The 19,219-nt window shown below is 42.0% G+C and overlaps 1 protein-coding gene across 2 annotated transcripts in view; it reads left to right on the forward strand.

Moving 5' to 3' along the window:
• Positions 1-2,348: 2,348 nt before the first annotated feature.
• The window catches only part of LOC108625709 (TSC22 domain family protein 1), an 82,526-nt gene continuing 65,655 nt past the window's right edge, over positions 2,349-19,219 (forward strand). For both annotated transcript variants that reach the window (XR_003389291.1, XM_018025914.2), the window contains exon 1: positions 2,349-3,271. Coding sequence is in view for 1 of the 2 variants with exons in the window: in XM_018025914.2 (XP_017881403.1) it covers positions 3,260-3,271 (12 nt within the window). In the remaining variant the exon portion in view is untranslated. The remainder of the gene's footprint in view (positions 3,272-19,219) is intronic.

The following is a 19,219-nucleotide window of genomic DNA, read 5'->3' on the forward strand; positions in this document are numbered from 1 at the left end:
CATTTACAATAGTAGACCAAGGAGAGTGGAAGCTGAGGCGTGAGTGGGAGGACGGCCGAGATACCTAGTCGTTATCGTTCTTCTTGAATCTAACGCGGATGAAATTCCAAGGCAGCAGTGCCGGGTGTACAAATGGACGATGCGGCCACGAGGACGTCCGCAGTTTCCTGCTCGCCCGTCCCGATCAACGGCGACGATCAGCTGTTACGCGGCCCACCCACACACCCACGTGCGCACCTGAATGCAGGCCAGGCCGCGAGGAATCCGCTCCTGTTCAAGACTCCGACCGGTCTACAATGATCCTCTTTTTGTCGCGATTATTACACCGCTGAAATACTTACGCGTCCGCTGGCACGTCCCCTTAACGACACGAAGTGCCTTTTGATGACAGTTCTCGGTGAAAGTCGCTTTGGAACGAATCTGATACGAATATGATTGCAGCAAGAATAATATCAGATATTGTAGATATTTTTGGATACGACAGGATATTATTAAGGTGTAACATTTGTTCCAACACGATCAAACAATTAATAGAAAAACTTGTATAACATGAAAATGATTTATCCAGAACTGCGTCAGTATTTTAAAATGTTACTGCAATTAGGTTTGATAAATTAAAGTTCATTAAAGAATGGAGAATGTTATCTATAATACAAAACAATCTACACTGAACTACTATTTAATAATGTAAAGAATTCTTGAATTTATGTGATATTATTTAACAGTGTAGAAAAAAACTATGAATGTAGATGACTCGATAAGAAATGAGAATTAAAAATCCACGTGAATAAGGAGCTGTGGAAATGGGGAGAGAACGTGAGGAAGAATATGAATACATTACGTATTTCGATTTGATCCGAGTTGAAAGAGTAATCCCGACGCAAAGCAGATTCCGCCTTTAATATGACAATATGTATGCCAAGGGAGGGACGTAATAGAGTTCACCTAAATCACCGCTATAATACAGCCGTGGCCGAAACGAGAACTGGGATTATAAAGACAATGACCCTGGCAGCAAGTCAGGTACCAAACCGGCACAATAATTCAAAGGGACATCTAATTCATAAGAGAAACTCGTTTTTATTCCTGTTACGAGAGTTAGAGGTCAGGTTTTGAACTGTGGCGTAAAACGGGAACCAGATGAAACTATAAATATTTGTAAATAATAATTTTTTCGCTGATCTTTTATTTCTCTAAACATTCTTCTGTATTTTAACATAAATAATTAACCTTCGTTTTGCAACCATAAATTTTAATAGGTATTTTGATTGGCAGGGTTATTAAAATAATTAAAGAAGAATTTATTGTATTTTCAATCGAAATAGCATCTTGATAAATAATTTGGAATCTGCATACATTTAATGAACTTTACAGACAATAAATGTTGTATACGAATAAAACTCATAAGCAAACGTTCACTCATATTATTATTAGTTCTGATCCACGACATCCGCTGCCATAGAATCAAAAATCGTCTCGCTTATAATGGCCGCGATACCTAAAAAGAGCCTGTACCACGTTGGACAAGGTCACCCCTATGTGTCCGCGTGTCGCGACGAATCAAGAGGAATCTGTGTAAACGAAAACCCGCATGCATCCTCTCCCTCATAGACCCGATCTCACCGCGCAGAGTGGATCGAGATCGGTCAGGGAATTTACTGAACGGGTGCGAGACGCATGTAGCTCTGTGTTCAACTGGCGAGGTCACTAAGAGCATGTGTTATACGGGGTGAGTCACAATTCTATTACCTATATAAATGTATCTATAATTTTCTTCTATATATGCTATTAAAAAAAAGAAATCATGTGCAATGAATCTATTAAAGTGTATAAATACTAACTATATTCCATTATTATTGGTGATATAAGAATTCGTTCATGGTTAAGAGAATTAAGTACGGTCAAGAAAAGCCAAGAGAAGCCAAGAGAACAAGGGCCGCGAGCCCTCCGGTAGCAGGAGAACGCGTAACCGAAGGGGGTCCGTTGGACTGGGCGTTCTTTAAGATGTCCGATCTCTTCGCGGCGCGGAATCAATATTGTTGGATTGGCTCGATAACACCTCGTAAATATAATAAAGACCTCTACCCTCGCGGTCGTCCGCGGCACAGGGCAGCTCAGTCTTAACAGAGATAATGGTCGAGGCCCTGGGCACCCGGTAGGCCTCTGCCTCCGCCACGGGGTTCGATGGAAGGGTCTCAACTCGCCCCTCTACACACTCGCCCCGTCCCACTCTGTCTTTCTCTTCGATCGCGTGCCTCTTCGTCCCTCTACCGTGGACGCAACACGTCGCGGTCGTAGCTGGCGGACGGAGCGCAACACCGAGTCAGTGAGATTCAGCCCGAGCCGGCGAACGGTTGTGGCTCTCGGCGCGTCCTTTGCATCCGCTCGTCCGTTCGCGTTCCACCATTCGCCCCGGACCGTTCTACGAACTCTCCGTGTTCCACGACAGTGTGTGTGGTCCCAGGATCTCGTCCACCCGACACGGTTCGAACGCTATAAAAACGCAGCTCGATCCGGGAGTGACACGAAGTTCCATCGATCGATCTTCCACGATTTCTCAAGTGTCACCGTCCGCAGATCGACGCAACGCGGACTGCCGAAACGATAGCAACTGGTGGCCACCGGAGGACCGGCCAGGATTCGATCCGCGAGGGAGAGGATCGGAGGATCGGTCGCGAGTGCACGCGGAGACTTCGACGACTGGAGCGAGGATGTCGCGCTGCGCGGACCACCCTGACTGTCGTTGTCACCGTGTACCGGTACGGTGACGACGATCCCTTTGCTCTGCGATTCTACGCCGAGGCACGCGTGTACGCGATTATCCTTCCTGAAACAATTTCCGCGAACAGACTCGATTCCCCGAGTGTAATTGTTTAGTATTCAACCAGAAATCCTAGATATTATACAATAGCAATATCATAGTATGTTCGAATGAAGATATTCTGAAATCCTGTAAAACAGTGTTATGATCGTGAACAGGGAAGAGGTCGATGGTTTCGTAGCAAAGACACGGTCTAATCGTTTGGAAAAGTGTTTAATAGTTTTTATGGGAAGTGATCGTCTCTCGGACGATGGTACGAGGTATGGCAATGAGTAATTCGATGTCCAGTGCGAGGAAGAGCGTGTGATTAATAGAAGAACCATCGGAAGGGAAGCGATTGTTCATGAAAGTGCCGATCCCAAGGATAGTGTGAGCGTGACCGAGACGCCCGTGGGAAGCTGTACCAATCCTGGATTAACGCACGCCGGAAATCGCAGAATGGAGGACGTAGTGAGTACATTACATATTGCGAATCAATCATGCGGTTACCGTCGATATTTTCTGTTCGTCCTTTAAACAGGTGGTTTTCCAATGAAATCTTCGTATAGTAAATGTGCGAATTTCTACTCACTTCCTTAAGATCGCATATTCAATTATGGGAACAGACAGTGAGTAGAAATTGAGACATTTATTAAACTGTACAAACGTGATTGCAATAAATATTAATAGAACTCGCAGATAGACATTAATAAGCCGTATCATATTTCTATACGCTTATTACTTGTGTGCATACATGCCCACTTGACATTTATTGCAAGTTTACACGAGATTGGAATACCAGAGACATGTATTAAACCGCAATCAATGGTGAAAACAGCCGAAACGTGTGACGTTGTAACTTAAAACGGAATGTCAATGAAAAACGCGTTGAAACGGAGACGACGAGGACAGATCGGGTGACGTGTTATTATCCGGAATCGGTTGGACGCGCGTTTCGCAACCTCTCCTCGCATCACGAATCGGTCCCGGGTCCCGGCACCGTCCTAAACGTCGTAATCACAGGGTACCGCGCAAATGATGTACGATCGTCGAACACTGACCGCACGACGACGCGCGATAGTTCGTAATTATAAGATGAAAATCGTGAACAGGTACGTATGTATGTATGTACGTATGTATGTATGTGTGCACGTAAGTAAGCAAAGTGGCGTACAGTGGGTACGAGAAATCTTCTAGTGTGCAATTATGTAGTCGAAAACAAACACGATCACCCTGATCCCTCAACGGCACGACATAGATTATAGTTTTTTAGAACGTGAATTTCGTCGGTCTATGCGTGATACGGTGATAATTTATGGAGGAATTCCAAAATTATTTGAGCGTGTTACATCGCAATAAAAACAGATATTTTTTACTTTTCGTTAGTGACGATTCGAACATCCTGCAGACTACCATTAATTCTTTTCAATGTTAGTTTTAATTATACTGTTTACCATATGAATGATCGGATTGATGGAATAACTAAAATTGATTGAATATTCTGGCATGCAGCTTGGAACAATGAATCCCATTTTTGTGAATAACCCAAAATAGTAATAGATCTATGTTTCATTAAATACAAACAGATTTTTTATAATTAAAAATCAAAGAACTGAATTTTACATTAATATCGTTTTACATTTTAATTATATTTTAGAAATGAAGTGTACATATACACATTTTTAAATTAAGAAAGAAGTGGAAATTGGCTTCTCCCAAAAATTTTATGTATACATAAAAAGCTAGTGGGAGAAATAAAAAAATGATCAAACACTTAAATTTTTATTGATGTACTATTTATTTAACGTTTATTTGCATTCAATTCCGAAATAAAATTATATGAATAATTATTTCTTAATAAAATTGTTTTAATTTTAAAACGTCAAAAAGCAGGTAAGATCGAATATTGAGAAAACAAGGCATAGATTTATTACTATTTTAGAATCTCGTTCCCGTATGAAGAATTAAACAACGTGTCGAGATTCATTGTCCCAAGCTATACAAACTTAAGAGGATATTAAGTCATAAACACCGACTAGTTTCCGAGTCTTCGTAATGTACATAACGTGAAAGTCGTTGCATGATGACGATAGTTGGCCAAGTACACTGTGATTCATCCGCAGAAATAGCAATAATAGTCATTGTGTTAGGAACCTCGTTAGAAAATAGCGATCCAACATTGATCTAAATTATCGGTTTGTCAGCCGCCCTCTCTTCGCCCAGAGAATCCTCGCGCTTATCTCCTTTCATTCTCGCCGATGATAAATGCTTTACGCATCATCTCGCGTAATACATACTAGGTAGTTAGATACTACCTACAATGAAGGAAAAAAATGGCCGCCGAGATTTATTGAATCGATATGCCTAGTTGGTGTAAGTTAGCAGACGCTGATTGCAATCAACTCCGACGAGAATCTAACGGTCGTGTCATTCTGAAACCCATTTCGCGAACAAAACGTAGACGCCGAGGATGAATAGAACGTTCATTAATTGAGAAACTCCAAATTAGTTGAACGCCTAATGATCCCCGTCCCACCGACACCGTCGATGGTATTGCATATTTAAGTTTCACTTTGTGTCGTTCGTTCCGCCGCGTCGAATCCGAAGGAACAATGACACGCAACTGTGAAAGTGATTTTAATCCCGTGTAATTAACCAACGAGAAAGATGATGTTGCCAATGTACTTTCTGACAACAATAGCTTTATCAACATTATCGAACTTATTCGCTATTTAATTATAAGCGTGACCGAAGAAAATTTCACACGCGAATGAAGTGAGCTAATTTTATAATGTAATCAAGTAATGAATGATAATTCTATTACGTAAGCTTTATTATCATTAAATATTTGTTACTCTAGTATAGACATGATTAAGATGCTTTATTTCCATTTCTTAGGGAATTCTCCATTTATTAAATATCCCAAATAAATGGAAATTAGACAGTATAGAATGTCTTAATTTTTGTTCACGTTCTAATTTCTACTTACTGACTTATTTTCCTATAATTGTAAGTGTCATATAGGATCATACGATCTGCTAAAGGTTAAAAAGTTAATAATATGCATATAATTCTATCGTTATTAGACATAGAAAAATGCGGCAGTGAACCGAAATTGGGACATTTACTATACTTCTATTTAAAACGGAATGATATTTACAAGACATGATGCGACTATCGCGATTTAAACAGCTGGCGATGAATTGCAGTCGACACGGCGGAATCGCACGTGGGAACCGGCGAATTAAAGTAACCCAGAGGGAGGCGCGTACAGTCCATACCACAATAACATCCTTGCAAACATTGCTTCGTTTGCAACACAAAATAATCCTTGCTCATTCTACAATTTCGAAATAACTAATTTTTTATCTTACGGTTTACGCTTGAGATAAAATTTTCTGCAAATCCAGCAGGATTTCTAAACTTTAAAATTCCATACTACACATCGCATGGTCGTTGAAGAAATGGTTGTATCAATATCTGCAGAACTAATTACCGGGTCGTAAAGATAACGCGTGCATCGTAAATGCAACTTCAATAAAAAGATGATCCGTTGCAAGTGGCAGTCCGATAACCGTGGGTTTCTGGATTATCGCAGTCGCTGGCTCATTAGGCGGGTTTGCGGTGACAGACTGTACCTGCCAGAAGTACTCTGGATGGATGAGCGTCGACGCGCGTGACAGCCGGCGTATTAAGGCAGCGACAGACAAATTTCCGAAGCGCGCGGTCGCAAAAAACGCGGCCGCTCCGCGGAGAGGAAGCTCGACTTTCGTCCTCGGCCTCAGTCCGGTCGACGCTCAGGAAGGGAGGGATCGTCGCCGTCGCTCGGTGGCTCGTTACGCCCCGGTCGATTAGTCTTCCAAGAGGCGACTTCGCCGCGTTCGCCAACTTACACGTGTGCAGGGGGCCCCCGCATCACAGCTCGCGTACGCCAGCCGGACAAGCAAATTCATTAAAACCGGTTCATTTAATAGGCGCGCGCATTACGCGCTCGCTGAAATTTCACCGCGCCGAGACGAAACGCTCGCTCGATGACGAAATGTGTCTCACAGTTTTTCTCCCGTTCCTTTTTCTCTTCTACTTCTCATTCCTACCCCGTCTCGTTGGTCGCGTTTCGAGCTGCATAGTTAGAGAAAACGGATTGCACGGAGCATGTGACGGACCAAGGACTAAAGATGATTGAACCGCAGAATGCGAATAGCTTTGCTCAGCTTGATGAGTTACGCATTTTCCACTTCTATATTAACTTAACGTTGATTTTTCGAAATTAATCTAGTCATCAGAGAGAACTGTTGTTTTTAAATAATTAAAGCTGCGAAATTATAAGATTGATCTCTATGTTCTTCCTGATAATTAAAAGTCATATCTAAAATTTTACAACGTCTTAGAATAAGAACAAATAAAAGCTATGAGTTCCCCAGCTGCTAACAGAAAGTAAAACACATCCAGTTAAAAGCAAATTAGGTTTCTAATTCTGCTAATAGTCTACAAACTTCTTCGAACCTCACTCCTCACACACTATTTAACTCGTTTCATAGTTGAACTTGGAAAGTGAGAAAGTGACACAGACCGAGTCTCTATCCTGAACCACGCGTGAAAGCAGGACGCGCGTTCGCTTATTAGTTCGCATTGGCCGGCCTCGCGGCGGGACAATGAGCCGGGGATTGCATATTGTTGTTTATATTTACGCGGCATGGCATAAATCTTCGTTTAACTCACATTCAGCACTGAGTTCTCGCGACAAATACGACTTTCGATGTGCGCGCGCGCGCGCGCGCGGATCGCTCCGAGCGAGTGAGAATCGCGATGCGCACACGCTTCGTCACGGACAAAGCGCGGTCTTCATTAAAGCCTAGCCTCTTTGCGTGCCGGCCGATCATTAAGGACCGAGGACCGGCCTACGACTAATTTGTACTGTAAATGAGATCTCGGGGATCGTTACCCCGTGAAACAACGCCGCTTCGAGACGAGACTTCCCCCACGGATTATTTTCTCCGCTTGTTGGTAATTTCGGCACGATAACGCCTCTTCGTTCTTACGATAAATCGATTTAACTATACGATATCTAGTAATACTATCTCTATCCTTGAGTTTATTTTGTAATTAAATGATTTGATTAATCTTATTTAACTATTATATAAAAATAAAGCATTCTATGTTAGCAATAATCTTAAAAACTAGCTAGTAATTATATAAAAGAAGTATTTAAAATGTTTATCCTGATAAGAAAGAGTAATCATTCTAGTGTGCCATTAAAATAATCTGCAGCGTTGAATTGATGTTAGTTCATGATAAAAGCAGATAATTGGATGTTAGTGCATTAATAACGTAAATTGCCTGAAGAAAGTTGTTAATGGAATGTACATTAATGCAACATTGATTCATAATGGAAAAAAATCTGTTACGTATCTACTAGTATCTCTGAAGATACTCTCAACTGCACAATGGATGATGAAATGTCGTAGGTAGATACAACTATTATATGTACACATGCAGTATTTTACAAGAGGATCTCCTAATGCGATGATCGTATATCTTCGCGTAAAATCATCCAATCAAAATTGTTACGTTACCAATACCGATTACTACATCAATTTGATATTTCAATAATTTAATTGATTAGCAATAAATGAAGCTGAACGTTCAGTGAAGTATCCGTGACAGAATGTAAATGTTAATTTGTAACAGAAGCAGTGCGATCCATCACGAGCTATTGTCACAAGGTATGACGCACTCGGTTCTCGAAATTCACCATAAATCTTCACCCATACAATAATTCATCCTCCCCTTCCGCCGTGCGTTTACACGCCGCGGCAACGTGTAATTAAGACTCACCTTGCATAGGATGCGAACTCGCACTCGGCTCCACCTTCTCACCGCCGAACCGGCGTATTAAAACGCGCACGCACAATGGCCAGATAAGATTCGAGGGCTCATTGTTTAGAGAGCGAGAGGAGCAACGCTTCTCGATCTTCGTAAATCATCTTGCGCAAACATCGTTACAAGCCTGTCCGAGAGAGATCCGTGGCTCGGAGGACAGGACGCGTACCGAGCCACCCACGTTTACAAGGGAGAAACGACTCGATTAGCGGAAACCGTGATCGTCTTAATGGCGGTTTCTCGTCTCGTTCGCCTCGGATTCTCTCCGTATGCAAGTAGGCAGATACGCGATTCTCTCTTTGCGCTGATACGCGGTGAAAATAGGTAGTGTACATGCCAGACGAGCCGAGTTGCGATCGGCTCTAACGCGCCGTGAAATTGCGCGAACGACGACGAGACGCGATGCCGATGCTCGCTGAAAATTACGATTGAACGTGTCGAACCTGAGTAGAGTCCATTGTATGACACCGTGTGTCGAGGTAATAACGCTGTTTTGCAGATATTAATCAGCAACATCGAAGTGAAACGAATTTTCTGTCCGCGACGCGAACGGCCTTGGTTTTTACACGCCGGCGTACATATCCACCATGTAATTTCCCCGTTTAAGCACCGGCTTTTAACAGGAGTCGAGAGCGACACACCCTACGGCCTCTGTCTTTTTTACGTTCCACGCTTCTCCCCGGTGCAACCGAATTACTTTTATTACCTACAGACTAGCGCGTAATTACAGCGCGCGGCTCGAGACGGAGGCGCTACTATTCCCTAGAGAAATTGCCGCAGCGGTTCGTATTTTTTTATGCTTCGTCGGCTTCCGCGGTACCCAGGAAAGACGAATTCGTAGACCTCGGCTTCTGTACAACATCGATACACTAACGTCTCGGAGATCATTTAAACACATGTAAGTTAACTCTGATTGCTCGTTCGTCGATCCATCCTCTCAACGACATGCAATTATCCATTTTACAATCCTCATAATTCCACGTTAAAGAAGTTCAACTCGATTAAAGCCGACGTCTTCATAAGGATTCGCGCGGATTCTCGCGGGTAGTGGATGATGACAGGCTATCGGTTTAGAAGGCAGACGCGCGTTCCAAAGACAAACTTGCAAATGGCACTGGGTAATGGCGACAGCGCGCAACGATCTCTCCCCGAGTTCTTCCTCGTTTCCTCGCCGGTAATGCGCATATAATGTTTCCCTGAATTGAGACATCAGTTTCAGCCTCGACGCTGAACGATCGCGATTCATCGGCGAGCAACGCGCGCCGCGTTCAGTTTTCCCGTGAACACGCCGCGCCGCGGCTCCTCTCGCGGAGATGAGCCTGATGTCTGCCCTCCGGGAACCGTTGCAAGCAATTTTCACCGGCCGACCGACCTACCGGCCCTCTCTCGAGACTCGATCGACGATACGACGCGACGAGCAGCGTATTTGCATTCGCAGCGGGCAAGGGCGCGCGCAATATTTCGCCTGTCCGCGAGTAGGCAACGCTCGTGAGAATACAGCTATCAGTAAATTGCCGTCGCGAAATTACGAATATCGCGGCTCGTATATCACGGCGATTATTTTGCGTACGAAGGGAAATTTATCGGCCGGGACCCGACACGTTCCACTCGCTTCGAGCGGCACCGCGACAGCGCGTAATTTCGTGAGTTATTCATTGTGCTAGCGCGCCTGGGAATTTTCGTATTCGCCGTACCGTTCATTGTTCGCTCCTAGAGAAAGCGTCTTTGTCGTAGCAAAGCTCCGGTATAATGGACCGCGAAAAATAATGACTTAACCCACAGTCCTAGCGTTCTAGCTATGCGATATCCTTGAACGTGCCGACAAATGCTATAATACGTTCCGCGTCTTATAATTAGATCGAAGGCAACTTCGAATTAACGTACATTGCTAAATTGACGGTACTGACTCATTCATGATTTTCATAATTTCGCATATTCATCGATAATTTGTATCTGATACAAATATGTATTAATTAATACAAAAAACAATTTATATAAATAATTTTCTATTTCTGTTGCACCTATAATGTACAGTGTATCACAAAATCATTCCCAAGTAGGGAACAAATTTTTATTCTGGCCCTGCACCAGTTCCCTACTTTCGAATGCAGCGATTCAGGCTCACCGAGGTGAAGATCTAACACGTGAATTCGTAAATCTGCCTCCGTGGCGGCGACACAAATGCGCCCTGAATTCTGATCCGAATCGAGTCGATTTCGTTTCCCCTATGCCGTCGACCGGTGCCTGGCGTTGCCCTTTTTTTCCCCGCTTTAGAGTCCTGTGTGCCTCTGGTCGCATTCAGAATTCACCGTGGTCCGTCGCCCAAGGAGAGGAACCGGTGGAAACAGCGTCACCGGTCTTCGCGCCAGATAAATCTCAGTCGCGATCTGCCTCCAGGGATGCGTCGTTATCTACATACTGAGCACATGGCTTCGGCTGCTCCTGTTTTAGTGTAAACCCGATGTTCTACTCCAGAATCAGCATTAAAGTACGAAAACGAAGTCTGGATTGTGACACAGTTGCCAGTTTTAATGCAATTATTTTCTTTACTCTGATTGTAACAATTGTGTAAGAGAAGCATTAAATAAATAATTGAATTTCAAAGGATTGGTACTTCAGTTGGTTGGTACGAATTCTAAACCAATTGAATAAAAGCAAGGAAATAAATGGTGAACGTTACATTCGGTGAAATCGAGCAGGCCGTGGTTATATTGAAAATACATTGCTAACACAGTAGGAATACTTGTAGGAGATATTTCAGAAGCTTGTGAGACCGGAATAGCGTTCATAAATAATTTATCCAGTTCCATAGCGTAGCCGGCGTAACTGTACACGCCAGCGTTCATTCTCTAGTCTGGATCACCGTAAGAACCGGATCGGTGAATGATTCCGGTAGTATCACGCGGCGAGCGACTTTCGTCGGAACGGAAAACGCAATCACGGCGAGCGAGGAAGCGATGCGGGCATCGAGACGAACTCGGATCGATGGTTTTTACTAATTATATGGGCGGCCGTGCCGTGGTTCGATCAAAAGTCCCGGTCGGACAAAATTGCGTTGACCTCTCTCGCATGAATCGGCCTTTTCGTATGGATATAAACAATATTCGCCATTTCCGGGGTGAGAGCCTCGAGAATTCAATTAACGCACGTGGAAATCGAGCCGAACTGTCGATTAACCGTAATATGAATTATACCTACGTCGTTCGATGATTAAAATTCGACTAAAGTAGCAATTGATGTCTGATCTCGGAAAAGAATGTGAGTAGATCACGCGAGTATGCGATATGCAATCAATTTATTTTGCCATATTCAGGCTAATTCGTTTTGCTTACTCGGTACCATCGTTTTTTTATACAGGAAGCCCCAGTATTAATGATACAAACATGAAGAGGATAATTGTACATGGAAACATATGTTGAAAATATTGAATAAATTCTTTTTATTCAAGACTTTGTTTTCGAGAAAATCGACAATTTTTCCATTAATAAAGTAAATCTTAAGAATTACATGTTCATAAACCTATGGCACATGATTTGTATCGAGATTATCCTTTCAAATACGACATAGTCAATTTATGTTTATAATAAATATATTTTATAATATTTATAAGGATATATATAATGTATAAGGATTATATAAGGTATAATATTTATAATAATAAAGTTTATGTATAATCGGACGAAATTCAAAGTCGATTTCAACAGAGCCTCAAATAAAAGAACTTTATTCCATATTTTCAATTTATTTTCTCACGTACAATGACTCCCTTCCACTATCGTATCATTGATACTTGGACACCTTGTATATTGGTTTAGTTCGTTATAATGGCTTAGTTCGTTAGTGTAGCTCCCTTGTCCCTTATAGTTAGTCATATAAATTCTCTACGCATCTGTTGTTTCCCACTTGATATTTATACATGACACGCGAATTTTCCCTCGATACTTTCTCAACGCCATTTCAAACAGCTGCGCGAACTCTCATTGAGGGGTAGTTAACACGAACGATCATTTTTTCAATGGGAAACTACAATTATTGAAACTAGTCTTGAAAATTCATGACAGTGATCTATTGAAACTCCATCGCTCCGTGATAAACAGATACGATAGACGCAGTGAAACTGCACTATGGCAAGATTAATGACTTGCATCAGATTTACATAATGGAAAACAAAAAAGCAGAACATTATTCTCCTAAAATTATTCATGTAAATTCCATAACTTAAGCTAGACAAACATATTTAGCACATAGCAGTTTCATTGAATTAAATACATAGCAGGGCTTAAAACGATCATCAAACACGGACGATTAAACGAAGCAAAGAATCTGAATGAGTCAATTGAACCTCGAACGCAGCAAAGCGAAAAAGACGATCAGGAATTTCCAATATTCCGCAATCCACGAATTCCTGTTACGGAATTTTGGAATCCGTTAAAAACCATTTCCTTCAGCTTCGCCACCCGCGTATCCTAGGAACGCTCAATCACAGCGAGGCCAAGCGAAGATTATACAAGGAATCAGCAAATTAAATTTTAACACTGTATATAGATTACAAATATGTATTTCCTCACTTCAATTCCACTATCTTTTATGGAAGCCCTCTTCGTTTATACTTCGTCGCAATCGAAATTATGAACAGGTGTTTAACAATAACATTTACATTATGCATATTTCCAGTAAACTCGTTATCTACCACTCACGTTCTCCGCCTATGCCTGCAGAGTTTCTGCATATGCATTCTGGATATATATTTTATTGTCATATTTTACATATTTTGTATCATAAGTGCAGGAAGACCCGCGTCCCGCAGGTAAGATTTCTTCGATTGGGGGTTCGCTCGGGCGCTAATTGGCAGTTATTTCCTATCCGACGTCTACCGTAAGGCGCGCAGCGTGGCCGCATACGCAGCCGGCCGCATGCATATGCATACGAAGCTGTTCTCTGGAAATTCTTTGGACCGTTGTTGCACGGATTCGCGCGATACCGGTGCCCCGCCGACCTCGGCTTCGCCTAAAGACAACGCCGTTGTACATATCGATGCACCCCACCGGGGTCGTCGCATTGCATCGAGGAAACAGCGCCGTCATTTACATATGTATCGCGCCCTTAAAACCTGACGAATCGACATGCACTCCCGCGACAGAATCGTTTTGCATTTAGAAAATCGACTGGCATACGTGATTAATAAACTAATTGGCTTTATCGTAATTGATTTAATAATGCGTTTCGTAATTGTTCCCAGTACTGATATTATGTACTTAAAGTCTGAAGCGCATACATACAGTACGTACCAAATATGGATAGACTGATTTTATAACTCATTAAAGATCGATACGGTCCCAGGTTATGCAGAATTGATGAGCACAGTAAAAGATAATATCGTATTTGCTAATTAAGAAACTCACCGACGCCATCAGTACTTCGAAAAATCGTAATCGAAACTGTAAACTCATTTGTTTCCGAAGCGAACAGGCAGAAGCAACAGACTTGTTGTTCTGCAGGATTGCCTAATTTATTAGCGTATCGCGTCGTAACCGGTGATATATCGGAACGTGGGACCAGGCGTATACATTTTTTAATGCGGTTCGCGTTATTAAGAAAGGTGGAGAGGATTGTACACACACGACGCATATTTATGCAAACGCGCGACCAGTGCCCAGCGTTTCTCTTGGCGGCGCTGATGGCTTATAACACCCAGATCATCGCCGGCCGAAGAACGCCCTTATAAGATGTATACCGGGACAAGAAACGCCATTAGCCGTCTCGAGAAATTTATCTTCCTTCCGCCGGGCTGCGGAGACAGAAACTCGCACCGCGCCGCGAATCGTGTCGCGATTACTTGTTTCGCGTTATTATCAGCACTTTATCATCGTCACGCGGGGCGTTGAGACGTCCGGAACGCCTTCGCGGGCTTATATCCTCGGAAATCGTGGAGCTTGTTATCGTTCCTCCCCTTCACGACGCGTTTAATTGCTTCCTCTTTTAATTTCGGCGCGAAGATAAATGCGCACAGGCACGGAGTTTCATACGGAACGTAATAATAGCATGCATTTCGATTAGATGATGATATTGATTCAATCTTTATAATTTAAAACTTAAAACTTAAATAAAAAATTTAAAAAAATTTTAAACTCGATTAACTCTAGTTACTTGTAATAAACTGAACAAAACGTGGTCGCCAATTATTTCAGAAAAATGTGAACAATGACCGGATAACTACTTGCAATTATTATAAACGTCTTCCAAGAATTCACCAATTATTACTACAGAAGATAATAAGTCCCGTGTTAATTACGCGATGAACATGGCATCAACCATATGTGACGAGATTTCCGCCGGTTAAACGATGCGAAGCAAGGCTGAAAGAACTACTGCCGGTAACAAACGACGTACACGGTGACAATTCGATAACCCGCGGCACGCCTCTTGGATTTAATCGTCGCTAGATAAATTCAGCGGCTTTCTTAATTAGCGAATCCGGTGTTCGCGGTGAGTCGTTGTGGCCGCGCGAGATTCTTGTTGCAAGAATAAGGAAAGGAGGAACGAGGAAGAAGCGCGCACACCGGCTCTCATGTATTATGTATTATAGTACCGAGCATCGCGGCCGGTATCGAACGCCTAGAAACGTTTATAGTCTGCGGCACGGCAGCGTGCTGACGATATTTCCGAAAGGCGACAACTAATGAGACAGAGATTGCGGTAATTAGAGTGCAGACGCTCGCGTGCTTCGGATACATGAAAATATCGGAGGAAAATATGTAGCGGTTGCGGTTATTAAACGTTGCATGTGGCTGCGATAATAAATTGCGAATGTCTGCTTAGTTACGAATTAGATTCAATCTCTTGATAACAGAAAAATTATTGGCTGTCGTTAAAGATAAAGACTAACAAAAAGAATAGAAATGGTGCATATGTAAAATTTAATACAGACATTTTTATATGTATAATCATTCAATGTTAAGTGGAAGAATTTTTATAAAAATACATTTACAAGTGACAAACGAAACTTTACACGATAAAATTTAAGGTTTATTTTGTTCTCTGATGGTAGCGTGCACTCGAATCAAGGACAGATGCAATTGTTTCGAACGAAATTGTTGCGGTTTTCATAACTCGCTTCTGTGCCCTGAAGGGATCGAAAGTGCGATGCCGCACGGTGCGGGCCTGTGGCGCGAAAGAACGCAAAGTAGTACATTGAAGCAATATTGCAGCGAGGAATTGAAATCGATTTGAAAGTATAAGCAGGTCGGAGGTTTACGTAATGATCAAGTACTATTGTGGTTTATGCAAGATTGTTTCAAATTGGTGCATATTTAGATTTTATGCTCAACTCTGTCAGTCTTTCCTATTTGCCACGTAGAATCAGTCAGAATACATAAAATTATAGAGAATGACGGAATCAACGAGCATTTTTATTAAACATATTGTACAATAAAATTATAATGTCATTTTAAATTAATTAAAAAAGAGAACAAATAAATTGATCTTAAAAAATTCTAATGATATGACAAAAGTTTCAAATACCACTTTCATCAATCAGATAATAGACCATACGGTGCATAATTGGACACGTAATTTATTATGTAAGTACGTCTATGAATATGAATTTTCACACAACTCCATTAAATTATGCATCATATTAAACATTATACATTTTGCGAATGGTTTAACTAGCACTCTGATTATGACTTCATCATAATCAGGTGCAGCACGTGAAGTTTTACGCGAAATCAGAAAACGCGGGAAACCGGTGAATTTTTTATTATTACAAATTACCTTAATTACGCGCCTACAGGTTTTGTGCGCGCGAGAATTTAGCATCTCTTTCCGCTGTTTAGCATGAAAAAGCCAAAGGGGTAATAACGTTGCCGCGGGAAGCGGTTATAATCGCCGAGTCAGAAGCGAGTCTAATGACTGGCTTGTGCAAATCAACCGGTATTCAGTGGGCATAATGTTGCAAGAAGTTTCGATACTGGTGATTAGGCGCCTACGAAGCCGGCAATTGTTCCAAATCTTCCAAACGTATGCCAGCTTATGGTATTATAGTAACCATCGGAACACTTTTGAGTTCATTATATCGACAAACGTTTAGCAATATACATAGACGTTTAAAAAATCATTTTAGAATATTATTTATTATTACGAAAAAAATGTATACGAAAGTATAATTGTATTTAAACTCGACTCTACTATCAGTATAATAAAAATTAATAAAACATGCACATTGAAAATAGAGGCTGCATTCAACAAGTTTCACAAGCATTACCTAAATGTAAAGTCTGAATCTCAAACAACACCATGGGAAATGTTGGACGAACTTTATTTCCATATTTCAAGCTATGTAATCAGTTTTGACTCTGGTTGTATACGATATGTATGTAGGCAGTTTTCCTGGGTTTCTCGTCGGCTCGGTCGAAGCGAAACGATAAAAATCTCCACGTTGCGACACAAGTTCCCCGCGAAATGACGACGATCAACGTAAATCCCGGTAATCAGATCGTCATGGCAGCGCCGGTACACATTAACGCATTGTTGCGGCCCCGCGAACCAGGCCGCGGCACCAGGTTTCTCTCCGTTTGATATGCATCATCTGCCCCGGCTCGCGTCGAGCTCGACCGCATATACGTACACCCCCTCTCATAAGTCTTAGGGCGCGTTATAAATCGTCTAACCAAATGAGACACCGCACGAATACAAGTAAGCAAACAAGAATTTGTGACATTTTAATGAATAAATCAAAAGAAATCAAAATGTCGAATTATCATATGTAAATCTCTTAGCATTTAAGAATTGCCGCAGGACTTTTTAACGGGGATGTACTTACCTATCGATCGAGGCATCGCAATCGCGGAAATTCCGGGTGAACGCAGAAACGCGTGAAATGGAAATGCATTGTTCCCCATTTAACGATTCCTGCGTTCCTCCCGTTCTCCTGTAAATATCATGTTTAACTTCCCACGTTGCACCACCGTTTCGGTGAATAGCAAGCGACGGGATTTGCGACGCGACGTCCCGCGCTCTTTCTCAAGCGATCTCCTGGCGAAGCGCGTGGGCGTGTGTCTTCTTCTCGCGGCGAGGCGTTTTACCTTTACGCTTTTCATAACGGGAATCAGAACAATCTGACTATACTCAGATGGTACGTTAGACCAGATTAAACCGTTTGTGTTTCCTCCGCAGTGATCTAGAGATCATCAGTTAAACTGGTTTTCTCTTTTCTCGTTTCGAAAAGAGAATTATGATGTGAATTTATACAGAGACTTGTGATTTGTCCACAAGATGGAAGAGCTTCCTGAGAAAACTGTTTAAAGATGATTACACGTATGAACAGACAAAACCTGATCATACTTTTAAGACTTTCAAATTATATAAAATAATTGTATACGTTGTAAAATCGTACCTAAGAGCTTTCCTAATACTAAGCAATAGATACTTTAGTGAAACACATTTAGAGTTGCATCCTGCCGGATGCAGTTCTTGCAAGAATTTAATTACGTCGTCGTCACGTTCGATAAAATGTATTATGATAAATGAACAAGAATGGACGTGAACGAAATATGCGACGATGTTCGTTAAAAAGCCATTAGCCTCAGTTACCTACGATTGTTTCACTTCAACGAGTTCGTTCCTGTGTACGTAAGTACGTGACTCTTTCATGTTTGCCGTAAAGGCATTCTTTTTAATCGTGTAACATCGTCTCCGTTAGTTCAAACGTTAACGCGATTCATATTAGAATCATATAATTATAGCTCGTTGTATCGCGAGGATCAGAAATAAAAGAGGTGGTCTCGAGGGGAAAAGATTATCGCAAAGCGTGTGGAGACCTCGGAGTTAGACAAAGGGAAATACATGACAGAAGAGACTGCAGATGCATTACAGTGTATGGCAGAAACGAAGGCTCCCCGACAGGGACGCCCACGCACAGTCGCCCAGTCAAGGCTGCGTCAAGTTCAAGGGGAAACAAAGGGGTGTGACGGGCCGATCGAACGAGATCGATTATTAAACGTTCGTCCAGGCGAGGGGGCCGTTGCTGTAGATAGCCACGGTTTACGATGTCGTTAAATAGAAACGGCGCGGCGTCGGAACGAGGGTAATAAACTCTATTAATGAGTTTCATTAATGACGATAGGCCTTTACGCTTTAAGCAATCAGCTACGAGCCAACCAACCCGATTAGACATGCCTTCTTTTATGCTCTCGTTTCCTCATCTGCTTATGACAGAATATTAAAACGTTAATTGAGGAAGCTTCGTTTTCAATTTAGCTACCACCCAGCCAGGTACCACCCAGGAATTGTATTCGCACACTTTGTGTGCAATTATGTATTGCCAACTGACACGAGGGTCATCATCTACATATATGATAAACGAAGATTTACATACTGTTTAAATGAAATTAGTTACACAATATTTCTAAATTCCTAATCCTTGATTTTATTAAATTGCTACACTAGTCAATTTCCTTGCCTGACCTCCTCCTCCTCCTCTTCCTTGTTTCGCAACGAGACATCAGGGCAATGGTATCGCTTTTTAAGGATGTATAGGCT

The sequence above is a fragment of the Ceratina calcarata genome, unplaced genomic scaffold (genome assembly GCF_001652005.2).
Source record: "Ceratina calcarata isolate Rehan_Ccalc_2016 unplaced genomic scaffold, ASM165200v1 scaffold369.2, whole genome shotgun sequence".
Taxonomy (NCBI): Eukaryota; Metazoa; Arthropoda; class Insecta; order Hymenoptera; family Apidae; genus Ceratina; species Ceratina calcarata.